This window comes from Ambystoma mexicanum, chromosome 5p, assembly GCF_040938575.1.
Source record: "Ambystoma mexicanum isolate Mex_15411 chromosome 5p, UKY_AmexF1_1, whole genome shotgun sequence".
NCBI lineage: Eukaryota > Metazoa > Chordata > Amphibia > Caudata > Ambystomatidae > Ambystoma > Ambystoma mexicanum.
Window position 1 is genome coordinate 906,450,699 of NC_090930.1, and position 24,238 is coordinate 906,474,936.

General features: G+C 43.9%; 1 protein-coding gene across 1 annotated transcript in view; it reads left to right on the forward strand.

The window, feature by feature from the left end:
• The window catches only part of IGFBP3 (insulin like growth factor binding protein 3), a 91,014-nt gene that overhangs the window by 22,301 nt on the left and 44,475 nt on the right, over positions 1-24,238 (forward strand). The window contains exons 2-3 of the mRNA XM_069613339.1: positions 3,962-4,182; positions 22,276-22,395. Of these exons, the coding sequence (XP_069469440.1) occupies positions 3,962-4,182; positions 22,276-22,395 (341 nt within the window). The remainder of the gene's footprint in view (positions 1-3,961; positions 4,183-22,275; positions 22,396-24,238) is intronic.

Genomic DNA, 24,238 nt, shown 5'->3' on the forward strand with positions numbered 1-24,238 from the left:
CTTTGAGTGTTGGGTGTAGGTGGATGTATCAACGGAGAGTTCTCCCCCATTTCTCAGGCTTACACAACCAGCTAGTGGTCTCCACATCGAATGCAACTGGAAGAGTTGGTGCATGGGATGTAGGAAGGAGGCAGATGGGCACATTGAGGTGTGTTCATGAACCGCTGGCAAAGGCTATATCCTGCCCTTTGTCATAGAACTGCAATGTTGTCAGTAAATCGCTGACCTTCATGGAGTCAGTGATAACACAAAAGGCCTGATTCAAAGGGCCCCCATTCATGGAGTGTTTTTCACGGTTGCACGGTTCAAAGTGACTTTGCACTAATGAAAAGTGACTTTGCACTGCAAAAATACACTTTGCACAATTCCATGAATCAGGATTTGTGTGGGCAATGCAAAGTCACTTTAAACCGGGCAAAAATAATCCATGAATCGAGCCCTCAGAGTGGTTTCTAATGGGATTGCGCTACTATAAAACACATCTTTGAATCAGGCCCAAAGGCTCTGGAAAAAGGTGTTCAACCTCTGCGGCTGACAACTAATGCATTGGATGCCTCCCGGGGCCAGAGGTCCTGCTGAGAAGTTGGCCTGTCGTGCTCCGATCTCTCGTCGGTGCAGGACTCTGGATAGAAATGTGTTATGCCTCCTGTGTGTTCAGTTGCAATGCAAGCCGAGAGACTGTAGGTGCACTTGAGAAGTGATGGTGTTCCCTACGAGAGATATTTCTGCATGACCTTATTTTGTGGTCTCACCTCACTACCGTGGTCTGCACATACTGCAACCCAATGAATGGTCGAGGAGTCCAATACAGTTGAAATGGCATTTCTATAATAAAATCTCAGGTTAATCAGATGGAAAATGTATCACAATGATGTTATGATGAGAAATCGGGCGGCTAATCCAATGTAAGGACTCCTTGTGAAATGTGATTGGACTTCTGGGTTACTATCTCGGTGCCCATTGAATTCATCAGTGACATCAAGATATTTCTTCCATACTTGGAGATGTTTTGGCTGAATAAAAAGTGGATCAGGCGTAGAAAGAGCCAGATACGTTAACCTAGTTCTTGGCGTATCGGCAGAGCCTAATTTATTTGAAAGCTTTGGGTCCAGGGTGCTTGCCATCAAACAGTGCCTAACTTCCTTATGTTTTATAATCTGTGGACCCTCTTTTTTGCGGCCTAGAAAGTGTGTTTAAAACGGAGTTATCAGCATAGACTTGCGGAATAAGACTGAAATGGAGTACAGTGTGCACATTAATGTTTCTAGGACTAAGGGTAAGCTCCCATGCCAATCACAAAGCTTAGGACAAAGGCCTAAGATTTAAAACAAATTGACCCTTCAGAGTTAGATTGAGAAATGGATGACAATTTTTGTTGAAAGAGGAATGTCAGGAAAATGGAAACTTGGGCCACCATATGACTTTGAAACCAAACATTTCAGAGCCAATACCGTATCATCTCCATTCACTGACCCTGACTAGTAATGCTGCGTGGGGGAGATGGCACGGCACTGTGCATGGTGTGCACCTGTATTAGTCACGTCAAGTCCCACGGGTACCGTCTAGAGGGAGATTCTGAAAGCCTTCCGGGAGTCCATCTCTTCTTCTGGAAGCAGAAGTGGGTTTCAAATAAGTGGACGCATTCGCAAGCTCATACTCGTGATTGTCACATATTGGAAGGATTTTATAAGCCCTTTTATGTAAAATCCGCTTGAAGAGCCACATAGTAAAGGGGAAGACATTAACGGCCTGAATTACAAAAAATGTATTAACATGGGGTGAAGTCCCATTGAAATTTTGTTTGTAAATCAGCACCGAAATATTTACCTTCGGACAGACATCTTTACACGCTCTCTAAATCTCTGTAAGCGTGATTAATCAGGCTGGTCGCTGCTCTTCAAATACACACTCTCGAGTTGAATGAATCCATCTTCATCAAAAGAAAGAAAGGTAATGGACTCTGGTTGTGGACAGAAGACCAGAGAATTAATGTTCCACCTCTTATACTTTTACCTATTGTATCTGCACTTAAGAAACAGACTCGTCTTGGCAATTATCAAAGAATCCAACATCAGGGCCTTTAAGGAGACGATGGCGACCTATCTTCTGAGTGGTGAAGTGGATGAGGTCATGGTAAAAGTGCCAATCTTCTTGAAAAATGCATGGACGATAAGACAGTAGACCAAAATAATGTTAGACGTATTGAATACAGGGTGGTTGTATAAGGATCGCAGTAACCCCAGCCAGACAGTACACTATTAGTTAACCCCCTCAGCTCGGATCCAAATTGAGATGAAATGAGTCACTTGCAGGGGTCAGCAGACCTTTATACCTAAGGGAGGGTTTTAATTGTTCAGCGTGTCACCGAGGCTGGCGGGCCAAGATGAGCCAATAAAAAAAATCGGATAGAATGAACAGTAAGAATAAGGGGATGATTGGTGTGTACCCAAATCTAGCATGAAAACCGTTCCATATTGTTTTGTTAGTAATACATTTAATATGCACATTACAACCTCAAGATACTTGCTGCTGCATGACGCTGATTTCGCTTGCCTTTACAGCTGAAATGCCGTTCATCCAGCTAAGGCTACATGTATGCTGCTTGCAAACAGCTTCTGTAGATCAAGGATACATGTGTATGCAGAAAGCATGATGATACTCTCACAGATCAGTAGCACCCTTAATTCTGTCTACCGTCCACAACTCATGATCATGCCAACAAGGAAGGTGTGTGTGTATATAGCTGGGATTTTTAGAATTATGCTAGCATTGGCTTACCAATCGCCCTGAACAGGAGGTGATCCTATAGCGTCGGCCTGTGGTTTTTCACCGATGACTCCTCAGTCACGGGTGTGGGTCTGATCTACAAACATGTTTTAACATGGGAAATTCCCATTGAAAACATGTTTGTAAATCAGGTCCTTATTGTCTTGTGTTTCTGGTGCACCTAACCTGTGACGGGCTGTCTTCATGAAAGCATAGAGGAATTCTCCTTAAATTAGTAAACTCGGAGGACTTTGATCGTGTTGACGAATGTCATATTCAACTCCCATTTGCCCTCAAGGAACTAATCGTTTTTGTTATTATCTTTAAGACCGGAAGTGCCGTGTTTCCAAGCCCATACAGGAATGTACAAGAAATATTAACTTTTAAAGTATGAGTGCTTCCTATCCTCATATTTTGAACATACCAATATATTGGTCTTCAGGTGTGCACATTAGAGTCTTACTTTGGGCACCCCATCTATTCCCCAAAGCCTTTCATTTTTACAAAATAAGTATATTTTTGCAGACTATAATCTCTTTATTTTTTCTTCTGTAAATGAGGCAATATTTAACAATTACAAGCGCTGATCTTTCTTTTGCTACTTACAGTTCATCTATAATGGAAAGAGGTTAGGTTAGGCCTGTTTAACCCTACCTTTCCTGACAACGGGTGGGGGATAGACATGTAACAATGTGAGAAGCCTAGATGAACTGGCTTTTGGATCCCTCAATAATTATTTATTTTCAGGGATTTGGCAAGGTCCTTGTCGAGGTCCGCAGGTCCCGTAGCAGTTTAGGACAGCCACACAATGGTACACAACAGTGTCTCGTAAATACATCTCACAACAGTGTGCTTGTAATATTTTAGAGCCTAAGGTATCCAGGCGAGCCTACACACCTAGCACTCTTTCCATGTTGGCACTCTGGGTTCAGTGTCTCCTATACGTCTTGCTGCAGCGGATGCCAACTTGCCTCCAGCTGAACCGGCACTTGGATGGGTGAAAGGCCTGCACCAGCCTCACTGGAGAGTTTGGTTGTGTCACATTGGGATCTAGCAGGGAAAGGAATACATTTGCTGGTAGAAAGGCATGAAAGGATGAATAGGATTTTGGCATTGCTTTCTGCTTCTTATATGGAATGTGGTGGATCATTAATCGGCTCCTTGTCATATCATCTTATGTTTGTTTCTGTTAAAGGAAATTCCAGCAGTTCGGATGAAGACAGGAATGCCAGCAGTACAGAGAATCAGGATATTTCCAGTACACACAGACTGCCAAGTCACAATCAGCACCATACCAAAATAGACATCATCAGGAAAGAGCAAGCCAAAAATGCCCATCGCTATAAATTGACGTATGATCCTCAAAGCACAGATACACTGAACTTTTCTTCGGAGTCCAAACAAGAGACTGAGTATGTAAGTATGTGGGCTTTTTTAATGTATTTTTTATTTATTTTTTCTCACCCACGAGGTCAGTTCTGCATTTGGTGGTGTGGTTGTCTTAGACCCCTGCTTCAGGTTAGGTGATACATTTTAGGAATACGGTTGTGTGCCTTCCCCCTTACACGAATAGAATGCCTTGTGTACATCTACTGTTGAACTATTAATACCGTTTGCCTTCTAGATCAGTGTAAGCAACACTTGTATGGTTGTGCTCTACTGTATGAGGGGATAATGCACACAACAGTTGGGGCTGCAGCGGAGGTTGGTATTCATACATTTAGAGCAAAGGTAGAGATGCCTGTGTTCCAAGAGGCAAATTATGTAAGGCCCTCCAAGACTGTGGGACTCAGTATGAACTTTTTGGCCAGCTATCAAATCCTTGTACAGCTCATGAGAAAACTGTCTGGGGCAGCGCTGAGTGCTCTGGCGGCCTGCACGCCCGGGTCGGACTCGCAGGATGTGAGTTTCCAGTGTTCCGCCTTGCTTGGACAGCATCCGCATGCCAGCCCTGTAGAGAGGGAATTTGAATGGGCAATATTGTGGTCCGTGTGCTGCCCCTTGTAGGCAAACCTGGTTATTCTCAAGCCAGCACAGAAAAGGACCACAAATTGCCGTTCAGTATTTTTGTCCAGCGTTTCGAAGACTTGCATGTGACACAGATGGAGCCCTTGTTTCATTTTTTTTTTAAAGAGAAATTTTAAGAGCTACAAAAGCACGAGTGTTCCCTTTACACTGAACTAGGATTGCTTCCTTGCTCCTGAAAGTTAGATGCATTTGAATGCAAATGCCCTATCAGAAAGGCAACCTTTCCATTTTTTTTAAATTACCTTTTGTCAATGGATATCACGTTTGCAAAAACGAGACAGTAAGGAGCATTTGCTCTCTCATTGCAGCAGTCTTGCCTCTCAGCTCCGCTAGTGTATGGACAAGTCCCACTGGTGTGGGCTGGGCTGTGTGTTTCATGGGAATTACAAGCATAGTAGATGTGCTCAGATGTTCGGTAAGAGCCCTGTTTACTGCACTTCCTATACCTTCCATTAGTCTGGCTATCATAACCCCTTCTGGTTGCAACATAAAGTCATTGCAGAGGGCTGAGTAGAGGGAGTCATTGCAGCATACAGTGTATGCTGTGTATCTCCTTTCTGTGGGCACCCTTATCTTGCAAGTCAGGAGAAAGTTTTGGTCACCATGGACATGGCTGATCTCTCTATTGCTTCAGTGTCACAGAAACTTGCATCACATCTTCACAACTGGCCTTTACATTCTTCCTGAGGCCAAACCTAAAAGGGACAGGTTCCTGATTTCTCCATTGCATTATTGGATGTGCTTGTGAGAAACAATCTTGCCTAACATGGCCTCAATCGAAATGAAGAGCGGGCACTGTGCGGAGTCGCTCTTCCATTTCCCTGCCAGCCCAGGGCAGGTGTGGAGGCGAGGATCAGTGCCTCCACAACTGCGAGAGCCTCCGTTAAGTGGGGTCGGGGAGGGTCTGTCATTAGTGAGGTGGGAAAGACGAGATGGGGAGCAGAAGGAAGAAGGTCGACATGTGTGTGTCCAGCATGTGCTCAGAACTCAGGCTTGGATCATGGAATTCACTGTGGGTTTGTGGGAATCGCACTGGCTGACACATCCACCAATGGTGCTAATAAAATATTGCTTAGTGATTTGTATGTGTACCACAGAAGTAGATGTTGTACTCATCCTCCAAGTCAGAGTGTTCTGTAGAATGTTTGAACAATTTAGCAGTACAGTTCATAGCCTTGGAAATATGATCATGACCAAAGAAGACTATGGCCCTCATTACGAGTCTGGCGGTAACCGAGCCGGAAAAACCGGCAGGTTACTGCCGGACTCATATTACCATTCCGGCTCCGTGATTCCCGGAATCACCGGGGCATTACAACCCCGGTGACCCGGTAATTCCAGAGGCGGAATTCGGTAAATCCCCATTCCCATGGAGTATGGGGAAGTGGAAACCCCGGCACCATGCTATAATGGTGCTGGTGTTTCCATGTCTGCCTGCAGGCTGGTGGTGTTAAACCCGCCAGGTCAGACCTGGCGGAGTGACACCTCCCGCCTGCAGAACTCAAGATCAGCCGGTGGTGGCGGGTTTACCGCCACCATTATTTCCAGACCGGCTGACTCGTAATGAGGCCCTATGTGTTAGTAGTAGTATGCATAACCTAAGTGTTTTCACTTAAAATGCATTGCCATTCCAGAAAACAGGCCCTGTAATATTTTTATGCTGCTCTTTTCCCCCGACACCTCTTTGTTTTTCTAGTTTGGGCGCCACAATTCGGTGCATAGACAAGCATGTCTGTTTTTTGTTGCCTGCTCTTGGGAGGCATTTGAGTGAATGGATGTCTGACGGTGTGTGAGAAATGAACTTACAGGGACTCAGTGGTCCAGGGATGAATATCAGATACTAAACCATCAATCAACCCCACACTTCTAGTACACCAGAAGGGATCCAAACAGATTGGATACACAAGCAAATTATAAATCTCCTTGTCCAATTTTGGTAATGTGGATGGAACGGTAGGCAGGCTTATCTCTGCAAGGTTGTGGATAATTGGTTAGTTGCAAACACAAAAAAAATACAATTTTATAACCCAATTAAAAAAGGGGACTGTCCAGTCAAGGTTGTATACTGTCGGGTGTCTTGACCACATTTGAATTATGCTACAACATCTGGTGCTGTGGGCTTAGAAAATCCAAGATGGCGGAAAAGCCCACATTTGCGCCAGAATCCAGGAGAACCACGCAGTTTTGCGCACACCAAAATGGTCACCTGACCTACCACTCACCAGTGCAAAGAAAGATGGTTCTGTTCAAAATCTGTTTTTATTAATGTAAAAAATTGCTAAGATCATGGCCCACAAGACCACTATACAGATTCAACCTTCTGGTGGGGTGTTCTACATCACTCTACTGCAGATCCACATCAATGCCATGTCAAGCAAGGATCATATACTATCAAGTAAAATCCTTTCTTTTTGAAATGTATTAATTCAAGACAGCTCCCAAAAATAGGTGCAGTACCGGCATTGGACACTAACTGGCGCTAGCGGTCTAAACTCTGAAAGGAGAACTGTATTTCAGTAACTGACAAAGGAGCCTGAGCCAGCCTGGACTTCAAAGCTTTGCTGGTTAATGAACATTCTTAACACCTGCTGTTCCCAGAAGACAGTCTGATTCAATTAACAGTCCAAGAGTCTGGGAAGCCTTCACACCTCAGAACTCCACACAACAAGGTTGGAAATCACAGGTTTCTGTTAACCAAATGCAGAGTGGCCCCCTGGTCTGCTGACCTCAGTCAACACAATAGACTCTTTCCATTGAATAGAATATGCTTATTTGAGCTGTGACTGTAAACATTGCTCTGGGGGAGGGAGAGCCATGTGACCATCTGACTCACCAAGCTTCTGGGGGCGGACCCAGACTCTTTTGTGAATTGAATTGAAGGCAAATATATGTTTTATAAAAATACTGATAACTAATTGTAACCAGATGGCAGAAATGTACAACTTTGAGATTCTTAAAATGACAATTCTACTCACGGTTCAAGACTCAGCGGGTTGCTCTGTGACGTTCTGAGGCAAAACCCCGGGAATTAAGAATATTGCAGACACTGTGCTTATGCTAGAGACCTAGTACATTACTGTAATATGCCCAGAAGGTGGGGTGTACCTCTGTGTAATTTCGGGTAAAAGTCCAATATGGCAAAACCCACTAAAAATGAAAATAAGTTGTCATTTCTGAACCCAAGCTCTTAGGAAGATCAGAGTTGGGCAAGAATGTACCTTAATTCATCTGCAATGTGTACATGTAATTTCAACAACTTGTGTATCTGGTAAGCATGTGTGGTTATGAAAAATCGTTTTTTCTAAGTAAATGCAAAGGGGAGGGACATCAGCCAGCCATAAAAATAGCATCACTCTGACTCATCCTGACTCACTACTTAGTTCCCCAGTGAGAGCACAGAGAATTACTTAGCCTATCAGGATCATCACCCACTTTCAAAAGACCTAAAAGGAGTCATTGAGACCCAGGAAGGGACACTCATTTTTCCACTTCACCTGAATTCTTGCGAAGCACTCTGCCGGACCAGACAATATCCAGAAGACTCCAGAACCAGAACTTAGAAAACCAGACTCCAGATTTCAGAACTTTCAGCAGAGAGGCCTAGTCCAAAAGCTGAATCCTTCTCAGCAGGCCTCAGAATCCAGCAACTTAACCAAACTATTAAACAGCCAGGCTGTGCTGTTTGATTCTGGCCTAGAACCCTGTCCCTGAAACACCCAGAAAGCAGAGCTGTATCCAGAACCATATCCAGACCCAGTAAGCAGAGCTGTATCCGGAACCTGAGAGAGACCCAGACCAGACCGCTGTGCAGTGCCGGACCCAGACCTGAGGCCACGCTGTGAACGGAACCGGTGCCAGAGACTGTCTGGAGAGAGAACCACAGCCCAATCCTGACCCGATCCGTGACGAAGGCGCATTCCTGTCCAAAGTTAGGATTGAGTATCCAGCCAGAACTGTGCATAGTCATCTCTTGGTTTAAAGTAATCTTATCCCATCCCTTCAACTTATCTAGAACTGCATTTAGAATGTTATGTCCATCTTGTGGCTTCAAATCTGTAAAAACGCCACATGTCATTCTGAAAACTTATTTCTGAAATCTACCTTCACAAAACCGTTCACATCTTTTGAATTGTATGTGCTAGGAACGAGATTTAAAACCGACTTCCTACTCCTTATACCTTTTTCCGTAATCGCGCTCGACGCGATTTGGCCCAATTTCTTCACCTGTCAAAATAGCCGCTTTTGCTTGAACTGCTAAAATTCATTTCAACCTGCTAATCCCTCATTGAGCATCGCAAGTGTGACTTGAACTAATCTTAAATATCTATCACCTACTCTGAACCTCCTACAGGAAATGAAAATCATTTTTAGCATATTTTTCCCTTCTTTGCATACCACATTTAAAAATACTTTTGCCTGTGTTTAAAACCATCCCTGTTTCTCTAAGCTTGCTAGGGGGAACTGGAATTTGTATTGTATTGTGATTGTATTCCTAAAAACCTGTGTGCTTTACTTCCATCTCTTTATATTGCATTGGGGGGGGGGTGAATTGCCACAAGGGGAAAAGTGAACATATTATCTCTTGTGAAACCCTATCAGTTTATTTCTGTACTGCATTTTTATTCATCATTGCATTTCCTTGAAATCATAAAACTATTCTCAGCTACCTTATCCTCCCTATACTAACTCCTAAGTAATTAAATCAGTGTGCTAGTGTAACATCATCCATTGTTGATGACTGTCATATGCCTAAGTGGGCTATCAAATATTAATTTATTCATAAAAGTGTGATATATATATATATATGTATATTCTTTACTTTCTCAATAAACCATTTAAATTGCAAAACAAACCTACTTCTTGGCTCAGTGAGGTCAGGGGGATTCAAAGAGAGGGGCGTTATATAAGGGTTTATCATCCAGATTATAATGTGTCATAAAAATATATAAATAAGGGCTTCCCTTGGGCGTCCCAGACGAGGCACTGACTTAGTGGGATTGCTGAATTGAATTCATTTAACAATACAAATATCTATTTTATTATTATCACAACAAACAATTCTAGCACACTACAAGATATTACCCACCCTGTAAAGGAATGCAGAGGACAGACATTTTCAAAGAAGGAAAGGGGATGCACTCTGGATACTGATTGGAGGGTGGTTGGTAAAGTAATTAATCACAATAGTTCAAGGATACCTGGTTTCAACACAAAGGGAGAAATGGGTTTTAAAACGTCACTAGAGTCCTTCGGAGAAGGACCAGGGGGACAGAACCACAATGTAGCTTGTGCTGTACAAGGTCTTGGTGATCGAGTCAGTTTCAGGGCGCTTTGCAGCTTCTCAGAAAGAGTTCTAGACGAGAGACAGATGTGGGTATCAGGCAGTTCGGCGAGCGAGGCTGGATGGACAGCTGCAGGTGGGCCTAAATGATGGCTCGGGGTCAGGAATCCTTGTCTCAGTGCTGGTCGGCAGGTCTGAAGCACTGATCGAGACGTCTCGGACGACGTTAGTGTCTGTGGAGTAACAACAGTCAGCAGTGCAGTCGGTTTCCGCTCAAAGGGCTCAACAATGTCCTTTAAGGTATTCCATCAGTAGATGCTTGTCGATGCACTCCTCCTAACTTATTCACTGGGCTTGTGTCATCATTTAAGGTGGACAGCCCAACGCTGAGGAGAGTGTTGCAGGCAGCTGCCTTGTTATTGGTTTGGCTCAGAGACTCTTTGGCATATCCCACCTAGGAAGCTTGCTGCAGAGCCTAGCAGGGCACGCAGTGTGCTGGCTGGGTACCAGTTCGGGAGCTGCTTGTAGGGTCCTCTAGATTCAGTATCTCCCTGTCTTTCCTGGGAGATGTTATAGGGAGGATTTTGCTTCCCTCTTGGAGATCATGCCCTTCCTTCACTGGAAGAAGATGTAAGGCAGACTGTACCTTTAGCCAGGTTCCAATGCTGAGTTCTTCTTTCTACTGCTTGAAATGTCTTCAGATGATCTGCCCAAAAGAGGGGCTCAGCCCTCTTTTAAAGCCAAATGGGCCACTGTGATTGGTGTAGGTAGGCTTAGCCTACACCGTATTGAACCAATATTCATGAGGTCATACCAGAATGTGTTGCAACAGAAAAGGTAAACGCGTAAAAACATTTAATACTACATCCCACCCCTCTTCCTGTCTATTTTGAATCAAAGCGATCTCTCTGGTTAATTGAGCTCTCTGTGATTCCTGATTAAAGCGGTAGGTCTCCCTTGAAGCTTCAACATGCCCAGATTTTTTGGCTTCTGTAAACCACATTCTCGTACCTTCTGAATGGGGTCCCCCTGTGGGGATGACTACTTTAAACAGCTGTCCCAGACATGACAGTTCACTGTCCTTTATACTGAGAGGTGTGAGCTGGTTACAGGTTGACACAGATACATGTGTAAGGTTGTTGAGGTTTCCTATCTTTTTGTTAACCATGGGCAGCCAGGCCCCATACAGGCCTGTTTGAACTATAATCTATTAGTATATTAATTATGTTAATCGCTGCCACTATTCTGCAGGGCTCAACAAAAGAACAGGGTGGATCCATGGAGCCGTTGATAGTTAATTAGGCTGGCCATGGCAGGAGGGAGGTTTTACCCACCCCCCTTCTTAGAAGACATGGTGTACTCTTAGCTGTCATATCCCAACTAAATATGACGCAGGACAGTGCCTGTAGGCCGTGTCCACCCAGAGTACACTATGTGTATGTCGTGTGGTGAGCATAGGAAAATGTGTGCAGATTAGCCCCACACATTTTCCGGAGGCTGATCTACAGTCATTCAATTTCATATAACATTTGAAAAAAGCCAGGCGAGAGCACACCCACGCTGCGGATGGTAAAATACCTCACACTGCGATTGATTCAAAATATTATCAGAGGGTATCAGTGCCTTCCTGATAAAGCTATTGGGGGTCACAGTTTGGGAGATTGCTCAACAAGAACTGATGCAGATCCACCCAGGATCCCCTTGTGAAAAGAGAAAAATAATATGAGGCCGGGAAACCCAAAGGAAACACACCAAACACTGGTTACAAAGGAACATACAAAGTGCTTTATTTTAAGGTCAAGCAATGACAAAGTCAAATGACAGATCGGATAGCTATCGGCCCTCAGTACAACACAACAAACTTCAACGGGGTTCGATGTATTCAGTGAGAGACTGCACATTAAGGCTTTTATACATTTCTCCAGCCTGTTGTCCAACCCCTTTGCGGGTGAACCATTCCATGAAAGTATTACTGGTCTAGGGTCTCTGCCAGGTCAACTTTAATGTATTCATCAGTATGTGCATAGATCAGTTCCGTTGATAAAGGTAATCCATTTACATGCAGGTCAACAGAAGGACAAGGTCTCAGTTCACGACCCTAACAAGTGGCCTGTAGGCAAGTTATACATTAGGTGTACAGAGGTCAAAACGACCTAGATTCTATTCGGAATGGCATCGTCCACCATTTTGATGTACATGGTGACTTTTACACAACAAGAGAACCTAAAATGGCGGTTTGATTCAAGATGACGGCCTACATCAATTTCTAAGGTCAAGACCTTGCCGTAGAGAGTTATTCGCGTACAGTTTTAAGCAACTTGTCGTAGGTCAATATACATACAATCGTTTACAATAGGAGGCATAATTTAATATCCAGTTTGAAAAAAAACCCTTTTGGCCTATGCCAAGTGCTAAAACTACTTCTGAACTACTTGCAAGTAACTCCATACGTCATCGTCCATACACCCTGAATCGCTGTCAGAGATATCTATGGCCATCAGGTCGTTCACTAAGATCTCTTTTAACACATACGCCTTGGAAGTTTTATCCGGGGCATATACTTTTTGTCCTATTGTACCTATCGCCTGAGCACAACATCCCCCTAGCATCGAACATATACTAGGCAGACATTGGATACAACAACAAAGGAATAGCAGAACTCCCAAAATGATCAACAAAACTGAAAGTACCTTCCAACACCAAGATCGCAAGAAATCCCAAAACCAAGCACTAAGATTCCAGTTCCCCTCGGGAACATGCACTTCTGAGCTAAGGACGTGCAGATTCTGAATTGCTTTGAAAATGGTTGGGGAGGAGTCTGGTACAAAAACACAGTAAGCGGACCCCACTAATTTACATACTCCACCATGTTCAGCCAGAATGACATCTAATGCCATCCGACTCTGGAGTGCTACTAATCTTATTGCTTCCTGCTCTAATGTCATGTTATAGAGTATATCTGTGGTCCGGTTGATGGTTCTCTCCAGTACTCTCGCTAGTCTCCTGATGTCTTCGGAATTTGCTATCTGCCCCCAAAATGGCACAACTGATTTTGCTATATCTCCCATCACTTGTGCGGGGGTATCACCATTCTCGTCCCGCCGTGGACGAGCCTTTGAAACTTCCAAAGTGCTTGCTATGAATACCCCAGGTAACAGGATCCCTAAATAACAATCCCTGCCAATCCCTGGGCAACCATGGAAATGCTACATTACCGCAAACGAAATAGACAGGTTTGCCCACATACAAAGGTCTGTCTTCCCCAGTCAAATTTTCAACGTTGGCACAGCCTTTAAAATCTCCCATTGACCGGGTACCATTCCTCTGTATGCAGAAAGAAACTGAATCGGGGCTATGGATAACAGAGTAAGAAGGAGGCACGGCATCCTTATTGCCTATCGGAGCCATTTTAAAGGAAACCAAAGATTGGAAAGGACGAGATAGTCTATCAGAAGCACTAATTGAAGAAACGTTGAGTTTTCTCCTATTTGCGAAAAGCGAACATTCCAGGGGAGTCAGAACAAGTTTTTCAAAATTGTTCAAATTAGTTCCATCAAAATTCCCCGAGATGCTATCATTCCATCGGCCAAAGAACAGTGCTCTAAGAGGCATAACAAGCAGTCGTCAAAGGTAAGGGATGAATATACCAACCTAGCCCCTTATCCCCATGGTGCGGTACATGCGAGCAGACCCAACAATTGGTTTTGTTAAAAATGGCATGTGTCGAATTCATAATCAGCATCATAGTATTATTGTGATACTTCTGTCTATGCTGAGAGTCCCTAGGTGACAGAGTATGCAAATGTACAAAAGAAGTAAAAACAGTAGGTACAATTTCAGTTGGCAAAAGAGGCTCTAGAGGATAAATCTCCTCGACGTACCAGAATCCTAAAGCAGTTACTATAAAAACCCCAATTATTATCAAAACACAGCAATACGTTTTCGGGGCCCAGGCACATTGTTCATTGTTCAAGTTGGTCACCCCCTTATTTACAAGTCCAATACTGGCAGTAGCGGTGGCAGGCGTCGTAGTCTTCGGATGGAAACCCCAATGTTCGTTGCTGGTGACCCCCCGGTCGCGCAGCTTCTTAGTCCTTCCCCAACCCTAGCTGGCAGAACCCCCTTTCTCAAATTTGGGCAAAAGCAAGCCCTTGATGATCCTTTCCTTTTTTTGTTTAAATGCACAGTCGAACCATGCCGTAGGTCTATTTTCTCTGCCGAAGATTATATCTGGTGGTTCCCGGTACTGTTTGATCCGGAAATAAGGTAACGTCACTTCCTGAGGGAAGCAACATATCAGAGACAACGGAAGTTGCAGAATTCGGAGCAATGGTTTCCGGAAATGACTTTTCCAAAGAGTGTGGAGACAAAATGGACGGTTCCCCAAGCCCCACGGGCTTAGAGAGATTCTCTGACTCACTCACAGTGCTATTTGCTGCTTCAGGATCATTGATTGCAGCGTTAGTGAGGGGTTCTGTTTCTTCTGTAACGTGCCGCGTCGGGTGAGGAAGTTTCTTGACATGCGTTGCATGTATCCAGTTCTTCTTTCCAGCCACCGCACACCGCACAGCCGTTTAGGTGACCAACAAGACCTGGAATGGTCCCCGCCAGCAAGGCGCGAGGCAAGAGGACCGCTTGTATGCTCTCACCAGGATCCAGCTTCCAGGCCGGATGTTGTGTCCTGGGCCCTCGCAGCGTACAGGTAAAGCTGATCGTACCTGATGATAAATGAAATACAGATTTTTAGTCAACTGGTTACAGTAGTCTGAAAGCAATACATTCTCAACATTTCTCAGTGCTTTAGGTTTCGGAAGACCCCAAATATTGCCAGGTCTCCCCATCACCACCTTAAATGGAGAGAACCCAGTCTTAGTTTGAGGGGTAGTGCTCATGGCTAGTAACACGATCGGTAAGGCGTCCGGCCATTTTAGTTTGGTACCGGCACACGTCTTAGCGAGTTTGTTCTTTAGGATACCGTTATGTCTCTCGACCAACCCGGCACTTTGAGGATGTCTAGCCGAATGAAATCGCTTATCAATATGTAGTGCCGTACATATCTGTAAAATTACAGCAGCAACAAAATGTGGACCATTGTCTGACCAAATGACTCTTGGCAACCCAAACCGCGAGAAGTACTCCTTTATCATAATTTTCGCAGTGGTCATGGCTGTAGCATCTTTGACAGGGAAAGCCTCAACCCATTTATTAAAGGCACGAATGACCACAAGGACATATTTTAAAATATTGCACCGCTCCATCTCAATAAAATCAAAATGAATCACTTCAAACGGGACAGAAGGAGGCCCAAAGCTACCCCTTGGAGTTACCATCCCCACATTGTGCTGTAGGCAAATCATGCAATTTTGGACATAATGCTGACCAATTTTCAAAATCTTATCATTTACCCAGACTTTCTCTAACATTTTCGTAATCTGTTCAGCACACACATGTGTGGGACCATGTGCCATAGTAACCATCATGACTATGTAGGCATTAGGAAGTAACCATTTCCCTTCAACTGTGTCCACCCAACACCCATCATCATCTAATTTCCCCAAGCCTTCAGCCCATTTCTTAGATTCTTCCATTGTGGCATCAGCTTGGATATCCCGCACAGACCCAATATCCTCGTCCATTAAATAGACATCCCTAGTTTCTCTTAGAGCATACATTTCTGTGCGAAGATCTGTGGCAGTTTGTCTGGCTATCTGATCAGGGAAAGCATTCCCTTTTCCTACATCGTCTGTGATCTTGCGATGCGCATTTTATGATCGCTAACTGACTAGGGAGCGCGAGCGCCGAGAGCAATTGTACTATCAGGGGGACATGCTGAATCTTGGTCCCATGTGAAGGTAGAAACCCTCTCTCTGACCAAAGTCTCCCAAAGTTGTGAGCCACCCCAAAAGCATACTGACTATCAGTATATATATTCACCGTTAGCCCTTCGGAAAGCTCTCAAGCTCGGGTTAATGCTATAATCTCTGCGGCCTGCGCGGAGTTATGTGTAATTCACTTGGTCTCTTCAACCGTACTTAATATAGTGACTGCATAAGCAGCTGTGGATGTACCATCCGGAAGTTTGAAACAGGAGCCATCACAAAATAGCTCCCCATGCGCATTATCCAAAGGAGTGTCCTTAAGATCAATTCTGCCCTTTGTTTCTTGTTCAGTAGTATACAGGCAGTCATGTGACTCATCATCACCGCAAACAGTATTTTGCGGGAAAGGTAGGAGTTCTGCCAGATTAAGAACACAACACCTCCTAATTTGTATGTGGGGAGCAAACAAAATCAATTCATATCTCGTCAATCGTGCGGAAGTGAGGTGTTGCGTTTGAGTTTTGTTCAATAGAACATCTACAGAGGGAGGCACCATCAGGGTTAGATCATGGCCTAGGACCATTCCCTCACTCTGTTTTACAGACACGGCAGCAGCAGCGACAGTTCGCAAACATCTTGGCAAAAGCGCATGCGACAGGATCAAGGGCGGAAGAGTAGTAACCGCACGGCCTATTCTTCCCTCCATGTACCTGCGTTAATACAGCCAAAGCACATCCATCACATTCATGCACAAACAACACAAAGGCCTTGTTATAATTTGGTGTACCCAAAACCGGTGCAGAGCATAATGCAGTCTTGAGAATCTCAAATGATTGTTGATGTTCCGATTTCCATAGCAATGGCGAAGAAATGCCCTTTTTTGTCAAAGCCAACATCGGTTTTATCACTAGTGAAAAGTTTGGGATTCATAACCTACAGTAAGAAGCCATATCTATTAAGGCTCTGACTTCCTTCTGTGTACTTGGGACAGACATGCCAGAAATGTGTTTTATTCTTTCAGGTGTCAATCTTCTTCCCTCCTTTGACAGGAGGTAGCCTAAATAGGCGACCTCCTGGCAACAATATTGAAACTTTTTAAGCAAAGCTTTGTGACCATACTTAGCTAGATGGATGAGCAACAATGCAGTGCCCTCTTTACAAGAGCTCTCAGAATCTGCTGCTAAAAGCAAGTCATCAAGTCATCAAGTCACGTACTAAAGCAGCGTAAAAGTAGGGGGTAATTCAAGAGTATGAAGCTGTTCTTTCAAGGCCCTACTATAAATGCTAGGACTCTCGGTGTAACCTCGAGGTGCACAAGTAAATGTGAACGAGCGTCCCTCTAAGGTGAACGCGAACAAATATCTACTGTCCTTGTGTATAGGGATACTGAAGAAAGCATTCTTCAGGTCCACAACACTGAAGTAAGAAGCCGTAGCTGGAATCATAGTTAATATCGTCGTCACATAAGGCACAATTGGAAATTGTGGAGAGACAACTCTATTGATGGCACGCAAATCAATTATAAAACGAAACGGAATAGCATTATCGCCTTTTTTGTACACGGGTAGGATCGAACTATTGCACAAACTTCCTGTAATCTCCTCAATCACCCCGCGATGCACAAAATCGGAAACAATGGTCTTCAAAGCTCGCTCACCTTCAACCCAGATCTTATACTGCGGGATAAGTGGCAGATTAATACCATGTTTCAAGACTATTCTAACAGGCTCAATCTGTAGAACACCGACATCATTGTCGTCAGCCACCCACAAACACTCCGGGACATTACTGAATTCTGGTGGCAAAGGTCTAGTCAAAAATTGTGAAACAGAAAACTGCTGTGGTGAAATCGTCAAACGCAATCCATCAGATGAACAATGAATTACTGCATTTAATTCCTTCAACAGATTCAACCCCAACAAATTCTCTCCACAATTTGAAGTAAAAAGAAATGGACAGTGGTCCGTAAAGGGACCCAAAGAAATAGGTACCGGCAAAGAAACTGGACAAATGACTGATGTGCCAGAAAACCCTACGGAGACATTGGTTTGCCCTGACAGTGGAATGTTTGGAACCTGTGAATGATCAATGGAGCGCTTCTGTGCTCCAGTGTCTATCAAAAACTTGGGGTTACCTGGTCAATAATTGTGTCTGCAGATACAATGCGCCACATTCAAATTGTCAGGGTTAAATTAAGAGTCGGGTCACGACTCACCTGACCAATCCTAAGGAGGACCGTATGGTTTATCAAAGAATTTACCTAACAAATTTTACCTTGTGTTTGGTGATTTCGGCAAATCTGCCCGCCTCAAAAGTGGACCCTCGTCAAGATGCCATCTCAGACTGCACGGCTATCGTCCAAAGATCGGATCGTGCAGCGCTGTAGAGGTGTCGCGTCTCGTTCAGTCAGGCCCATAGTATCACACCATCCGATCCTGGTCCGATAGCATGCGTCAACCTTTAATGGTCCGGCATCAATCTTGAGAGTCCCTATTCAGGCGCCAACTGTGAAAAGAGAAAAATAATATGAGGCTGGGAAACCCAAAGGAAACACACCAAACACCAGTTACCAAGGAACATACAAAGTGCTTTATTTTAAGGTCAAGCAATGACAAAGTCAAATGACAGATCGGATAGCTATCGGCCCTCAGTACAAAACAACGAACTTCAACGGGGTTCGATGTATTCAGTGAGAGACTGTACATTGGGACATTCAGGCTTTTATACATTTCTCCAGCCTGTTGTCCAACCCCTTCGCGGGTTAACCATTCCATGAATGTATTACTGGTCTAGGGTCTCTGCCAGGTCAACTCTAATTTATTCATCAGTATGTGCATAGATCAGTTCCGTTGATACAGCTAATCCATTTACATGCAGGTCAACAGAAGGACAAGGTCTCAGTTCACGACCATAACAAGTGGCCTGTAGGCAAGTTATGCATTAGCTGTACAGAGGTCAAAACGACCTAGATTCTATTCGGAATGGCATTGTCCACCATTTTGATGTACAGGGTGACTTTTACACAACAAGAGAACCTAAAATGGCGGTTTGATTCAAGATGACGGCCTACATCAATTTCTAAGGTCAAGACCTTGCCGTAGAGAGTTATTCGCGTACAGTTTTAAGCAACTTGGCGTAGGTCAATATACATACAATCGTTTACAATAGGAGGCATAATTTAATATCCAGTTTGACACTGTGCCTAAAAACGCATCATTCAGTGAAACCTCTGGTCTCGGCTGTGCACGCACTTCCACGCTGTGGAAATTGGTTAGAGTAACTGCTATGGAAAATCATGACAATGCCAATATAGTGGATCTGTATGTTCCTGCCTGCTCTTAGCATATATGAAAAAGCTCGTACCCATAGGGGTCTGTGCGACACCGCCCTTTTAGCATAATGATGGGGCAAAGATGCATTTGCATTCACTGCACATAGCCATAAATGCACAGTGCAGAGCAAAACATGTGGATTTGCTCCTTGTCTGTAATGTGATCCAAAATGTGGTAGAACAACAAAACCCAACACACATTTTAACTCTTCCATACCATTTTGCACCCTGACGAAAATCGGGGAGTACAACTTAACAGTACTTGCTTTAAAGAAACAATGGTATGGGATTATGTCAGAGTTGTTTCAGAACCTAAGAAGAACCAGCTTGTGTTGTGTGCCCTAAACACCTTACCTTTCCTCCAAGAAAAAACGCACAGGCTTCAGCTTCGCACAAAGTGAGATTATAACGTTTTGAACCCTGAAAAGCCTTGTGTATTAAACTGGCCCGTGGCAGATTCCAAACAGCTCTGGTTCTATTCTAAACCCTGTGGTTTTAGGTACTCGTGACAACCGAGACCACTGGCTTCAGAATAGACCTGCAGTGTTGTTACTGAACTTGCTGCTGGGAATTGCCAGTTGCAGTCATGTGGTCTTCACACTTCATTAGGAGTTAAACCACCGACTCTTTGCCCTGAGTGGCCCCTGTGAATGCAGCCTGTGCAGCTGCCGGCTTTTGCCCTAGACAGTCCAGAGCAACCTGGCAACCTTTCCAATCTCCAACACACACTAAAAACAAACCGAAGCAGCAGCCATGATTTTATGTTTGTGTTTGAAAAACCTGCAATAAATGTATGAATTACCTTTGTTCCAACATGAGGTGAGTGCAGAGGGGAGGCATGTTGCAGTTGTTACAAAACGCACGAGGAAGAAATTGTTTTAATTGTTTTAGTACCCGGTATATAAATAAATAATAATACAATAATGATTTTGTACTATTTTCTATGCTGTGTTAGAAAGGACGCCCAGTGCCTCCTAAATGCACCTTAATAGATACAAATAAATAATAAAAACACCAAAGACCAGAATATCCGAAAGACGTTTGGACGCAGAGGGCCTGATTCACATAACATTTTTCAATGGGATTGGACCATCATAAAATGTTTCAATGGTAGTGCACCATCATAAATGGCGTCGTGAATCAGACCCATATAGTTGTTCCAAGAAAAAAAGTCTTGCATGATGATTGGTAATAAAAAATACCTTTCATTATGAAGACCGCATCTTGAATTTCTGAATCAAAGCATAGGCCCACACCACGCTGCCAAATGTAAAAACATTTTTTAAAGTGCAGGTGGGATAAGAAACCAAAAGCAACTGCTCGAAGATACAGCAATCGACAATGCACAATACGTGTCATTAAAAGCTACATTGGAAAGGCCTGAGCTCGTTGAATGAAAATTCAATTTTACAAAAAAAAGTAACAAACTACAGAATCGGAAATACAAAATTTAAAGGTTAAATGCCAGTGAAAGAGGGCAATACTTGATTCCCGTCTTACAATTATTTTGTTTCCTCCCAATAAAGAACATTTAAAAGAGTTTGGGCCTGATTGAGAAAGTGTTTTCCAAAGGGTTTGTGCCATTATAAAACAGGTCTGTGAATCAGGCCTTTAAGCAGGTCTGCCTGGATAAATCAACAGCAGTGTGCCTCCACAAGTCACTGCATAAAATGAACTTCCAAGAAAGTGACACAAGTGTCCGGAAACGAAGATGAGACGAGGTGAGACAATTGGGGCATAGGGTGCTTGGGGGAGTTAGGGTTGAATGAATGTTGCCCAAGTAATAACTCTTAATCAGCATCTGTGTAAATGTTTTAGGTGCTTGGGAATTTGGATGTTTGTTATTACATTGCACTCACAACTTTTTCTTCTAATTCTCTACCCGAGGATTATGCTCTTGGGGAATATAGCCCTTTGTATAGGACCCTTAGCCCCCAAATTGCCCGGGTTGCACAGCGGGGCTTAACAATTTTACCGATGTTCACACAATATTCACTCCCCACATGAAGCACCCAATCGAAGGGTGACTCACCAGTTGGAAGGAGGCTCCTCTCCAGAAGGCAGTGTTAGCGGGTACATTTTACTCTTAAGGGGTGTCATGCTGAAGGTAACTGGTTTGTTGGCATGTGTTCCTTGCTATCAATTAAATGCAGACCTTTCGACTCCAGGTGAGCAGCTCTTTTGGCAAACACGAAATGCCACACACTTTGTCCACACACTCCGCACCAAGGGGGAAGGTATGGCACAATCCATTCTCGAGACACCCTGTACAGGCTCGGTTTCCCTACTTCAATTCTTACACTGCAATTGTTCACAGACATACTCTAGGCAAGTACATGATGTACAAGTGGCCCCACAGTAGTGGTGCGTGGCGTTTTCCAGCTGGTTACAGTTCCCATGCACGTTAAATGTCATTTGGTGGCGCACTAAATGCCCTGGATAGGTTATTATTGGATTAGTAACCCCCTTGAGCCTGTTAACAAATTGCACATTTTAATAGCCTGGCACTTTTCCTGATGCATGTCGACATTGCTCGGCTGGCTCTTCCACCAGAGGAGCCTTAGCATTCGGTCATGATGAGGTAAGAGGCCTGCACCAGACGCTGTGGACCACAGGTGGTTTCAAGTTCTTTCTCGCTGTTGAATGCAAGAGACTAGAAGAACACAAAGCTTCAGGCTTACCATTGTGTGCTCGTAAAGCCGTTTCATGAGAAACCAGCCCGTACGCATTGTACATTGCGGCGTTCAGCGAAGCAATGGCCTTACAGCGAGAAGGTCATTTCCTGGTAGTTCCTGTGACCCAATTAGCTGAGCTGTATTATAACAATCGCATAATAGCTTGCTGTATGTATCATGGCTTTTAGTCTGCTGTTGGGAAAACATAAATGAAGTGTCTTCGCCTTTATAGGTCCTGGTGTAGCAAAGAATCCCACTTTAATAATGGACCCCGACTTGTGCTGGCCTGCTAGCGTTTTTGCAATCTGAGACAAGTCTTTTGGCCATTCACGTGATTCATTCGCCTTTTCTCTTTCTTTGCAAATGCATTGTCAGGGCCCTTGTCGAAGGGAAGTGGAAAGCATCTTAAACCAGCTCAAGATCATGAATGTTTTGAGTCCACGGGGGTTTCATCTTCCAAACTGTGACAAGAAGGGCTTCTACAAGAAAAAGCAAGTGAGTACACGGTATTTCCATTGCTCTACATAACACAACTGAAAAGCATAATAGAACTGATTGTCCGTCCTGTTTCTGTGTGCCCGCTTTAAAGCACTAGAATAGACAAAAGGTTAAGAACCTAGTGAGGATTTCTTTGTCATAGGGCTTGACTGAAAGATCATCCGGGCTTGGTCTGATGGGTCCGATCCTTATCGGCAGGGGGCAAGGGGTGGCCCTACAATCCCAGGAGATTTGGGCCGTGAGTTTTCTGAAAATATGGTTATTATGTATTTCTTGAATATCTTAAGACTTGGTAGGACCCTTATTTGGCCCTCCAGTTCTTTCCAGAGAAGAAGCCTTGAATGATCACTGCTATCCCTCCAGGCCTCTTTCGCAAAAAATAATTTCATCATTTCATTTGTGTGATAAATGGAGTGTGTATATGAGGAAAGTAGACACAACGATGATAGGAAACTCTTAATACACTGCCTTGCAGTTCGATTAGAAGAAAAGTGTGTAAGTGCACATCAGTTTGCCTGGCTGATTTGGTTTGCCATGATTGTCCTGTTGTCAAACGTTCATCGGGTTGCATAATGTGTTCTTATTTTTAGGTTGGATGTGCACTTCAGAAATCGGAGGATTTTCAAACAGAATGTATATTTCTTTTAATATTCTAATACAATTCTACGATTTTAATGTAAGCCATAGGAGGTGGTATCTTCCAACCAGCCAAGTCAAAGTCTATTCATAGTCTAACATGATGGTTGGCTGTCAAACTGGTACACAATTAGTTAATATTCCTGCCTCCAATCTCCCTCGACACCATACCATGGCCAGCAATCCTGCTTCTGGCATCAAGGCTGATAACAGAAACATGTGGGTCGTGGGAATAAGAATTAGGCGAGCGGGTGTTGCCCCCCACCACTGCATCATATTTGGTGGTGCTACATGCCTTCCCTTTGTCCACTAAACTCATGTGTGGCATTTCCTACCACAAAGCCCTTCCTTCCTAGAGGGGTTCCTAGTTTCGCGGGGGAATCAGCCGATCTCTCCATATGCCACCATTAGAGGCAGAGCACACTGTATTAAAATTGATGTAAAGGTAGTAGACTGGTCATTGATACCAGATTGCTACCACAGCCTCTAAACCAGTCCATGTGTGATAACAGTATTTCAGCTGTCACACAGTTCAGATTAAGTTCCATGAGTCATTTTCCATTGCTCTATGCGGCACAATTGTTCTGGAGGTGGCAAACGGACAAGGCCGCACTTGTCCATTATGTGCACAGTTGCAAACCTGTATCAAGATCATTCCATTTACAGCAGATTCATGAAGGCTTCTTTGGTTTACAATTACCCGCTTATGATACACGTGTGTGTTTCAAGTCGCAATCCAAGGCATTGTAAGGACATTTAAGAACGGCAATCCTGATTTAAACGGATACAGTTAAAGGAAGTATCAGACGTTCCTTCTTGTGGCATTTGATTTTGAACCAACTGCCTAGAACTGTTTGACTATGCACCAGAAGGGCTTCTCGACCTGAGTCACAATGTGTTTTCCAAGACATAAATCCCATGAAAAATCCAATGGGTGGGTCAAGAGGAGTGTTTGCAAGGTTGGTGCCGGGGGTGCTGATTTAAAATGATGCTAATTGTGCGATGCACTGGATGTTGTTTTCGATATAAAGCCAGTGAATGCCTCCCCTGATCCTATTGCCATCGGTTGCCAATCAACCATCAAATGTTGTGATATTTCACCTCGACTTCTTGTCACTTTTAGGAGTGTTTTCAAATGGTTTTGGTATTCAGCTGCTCGTGGCTCCAGTCAGTGCAGAAGCTTTAGAACACCATTTGTTTTAGA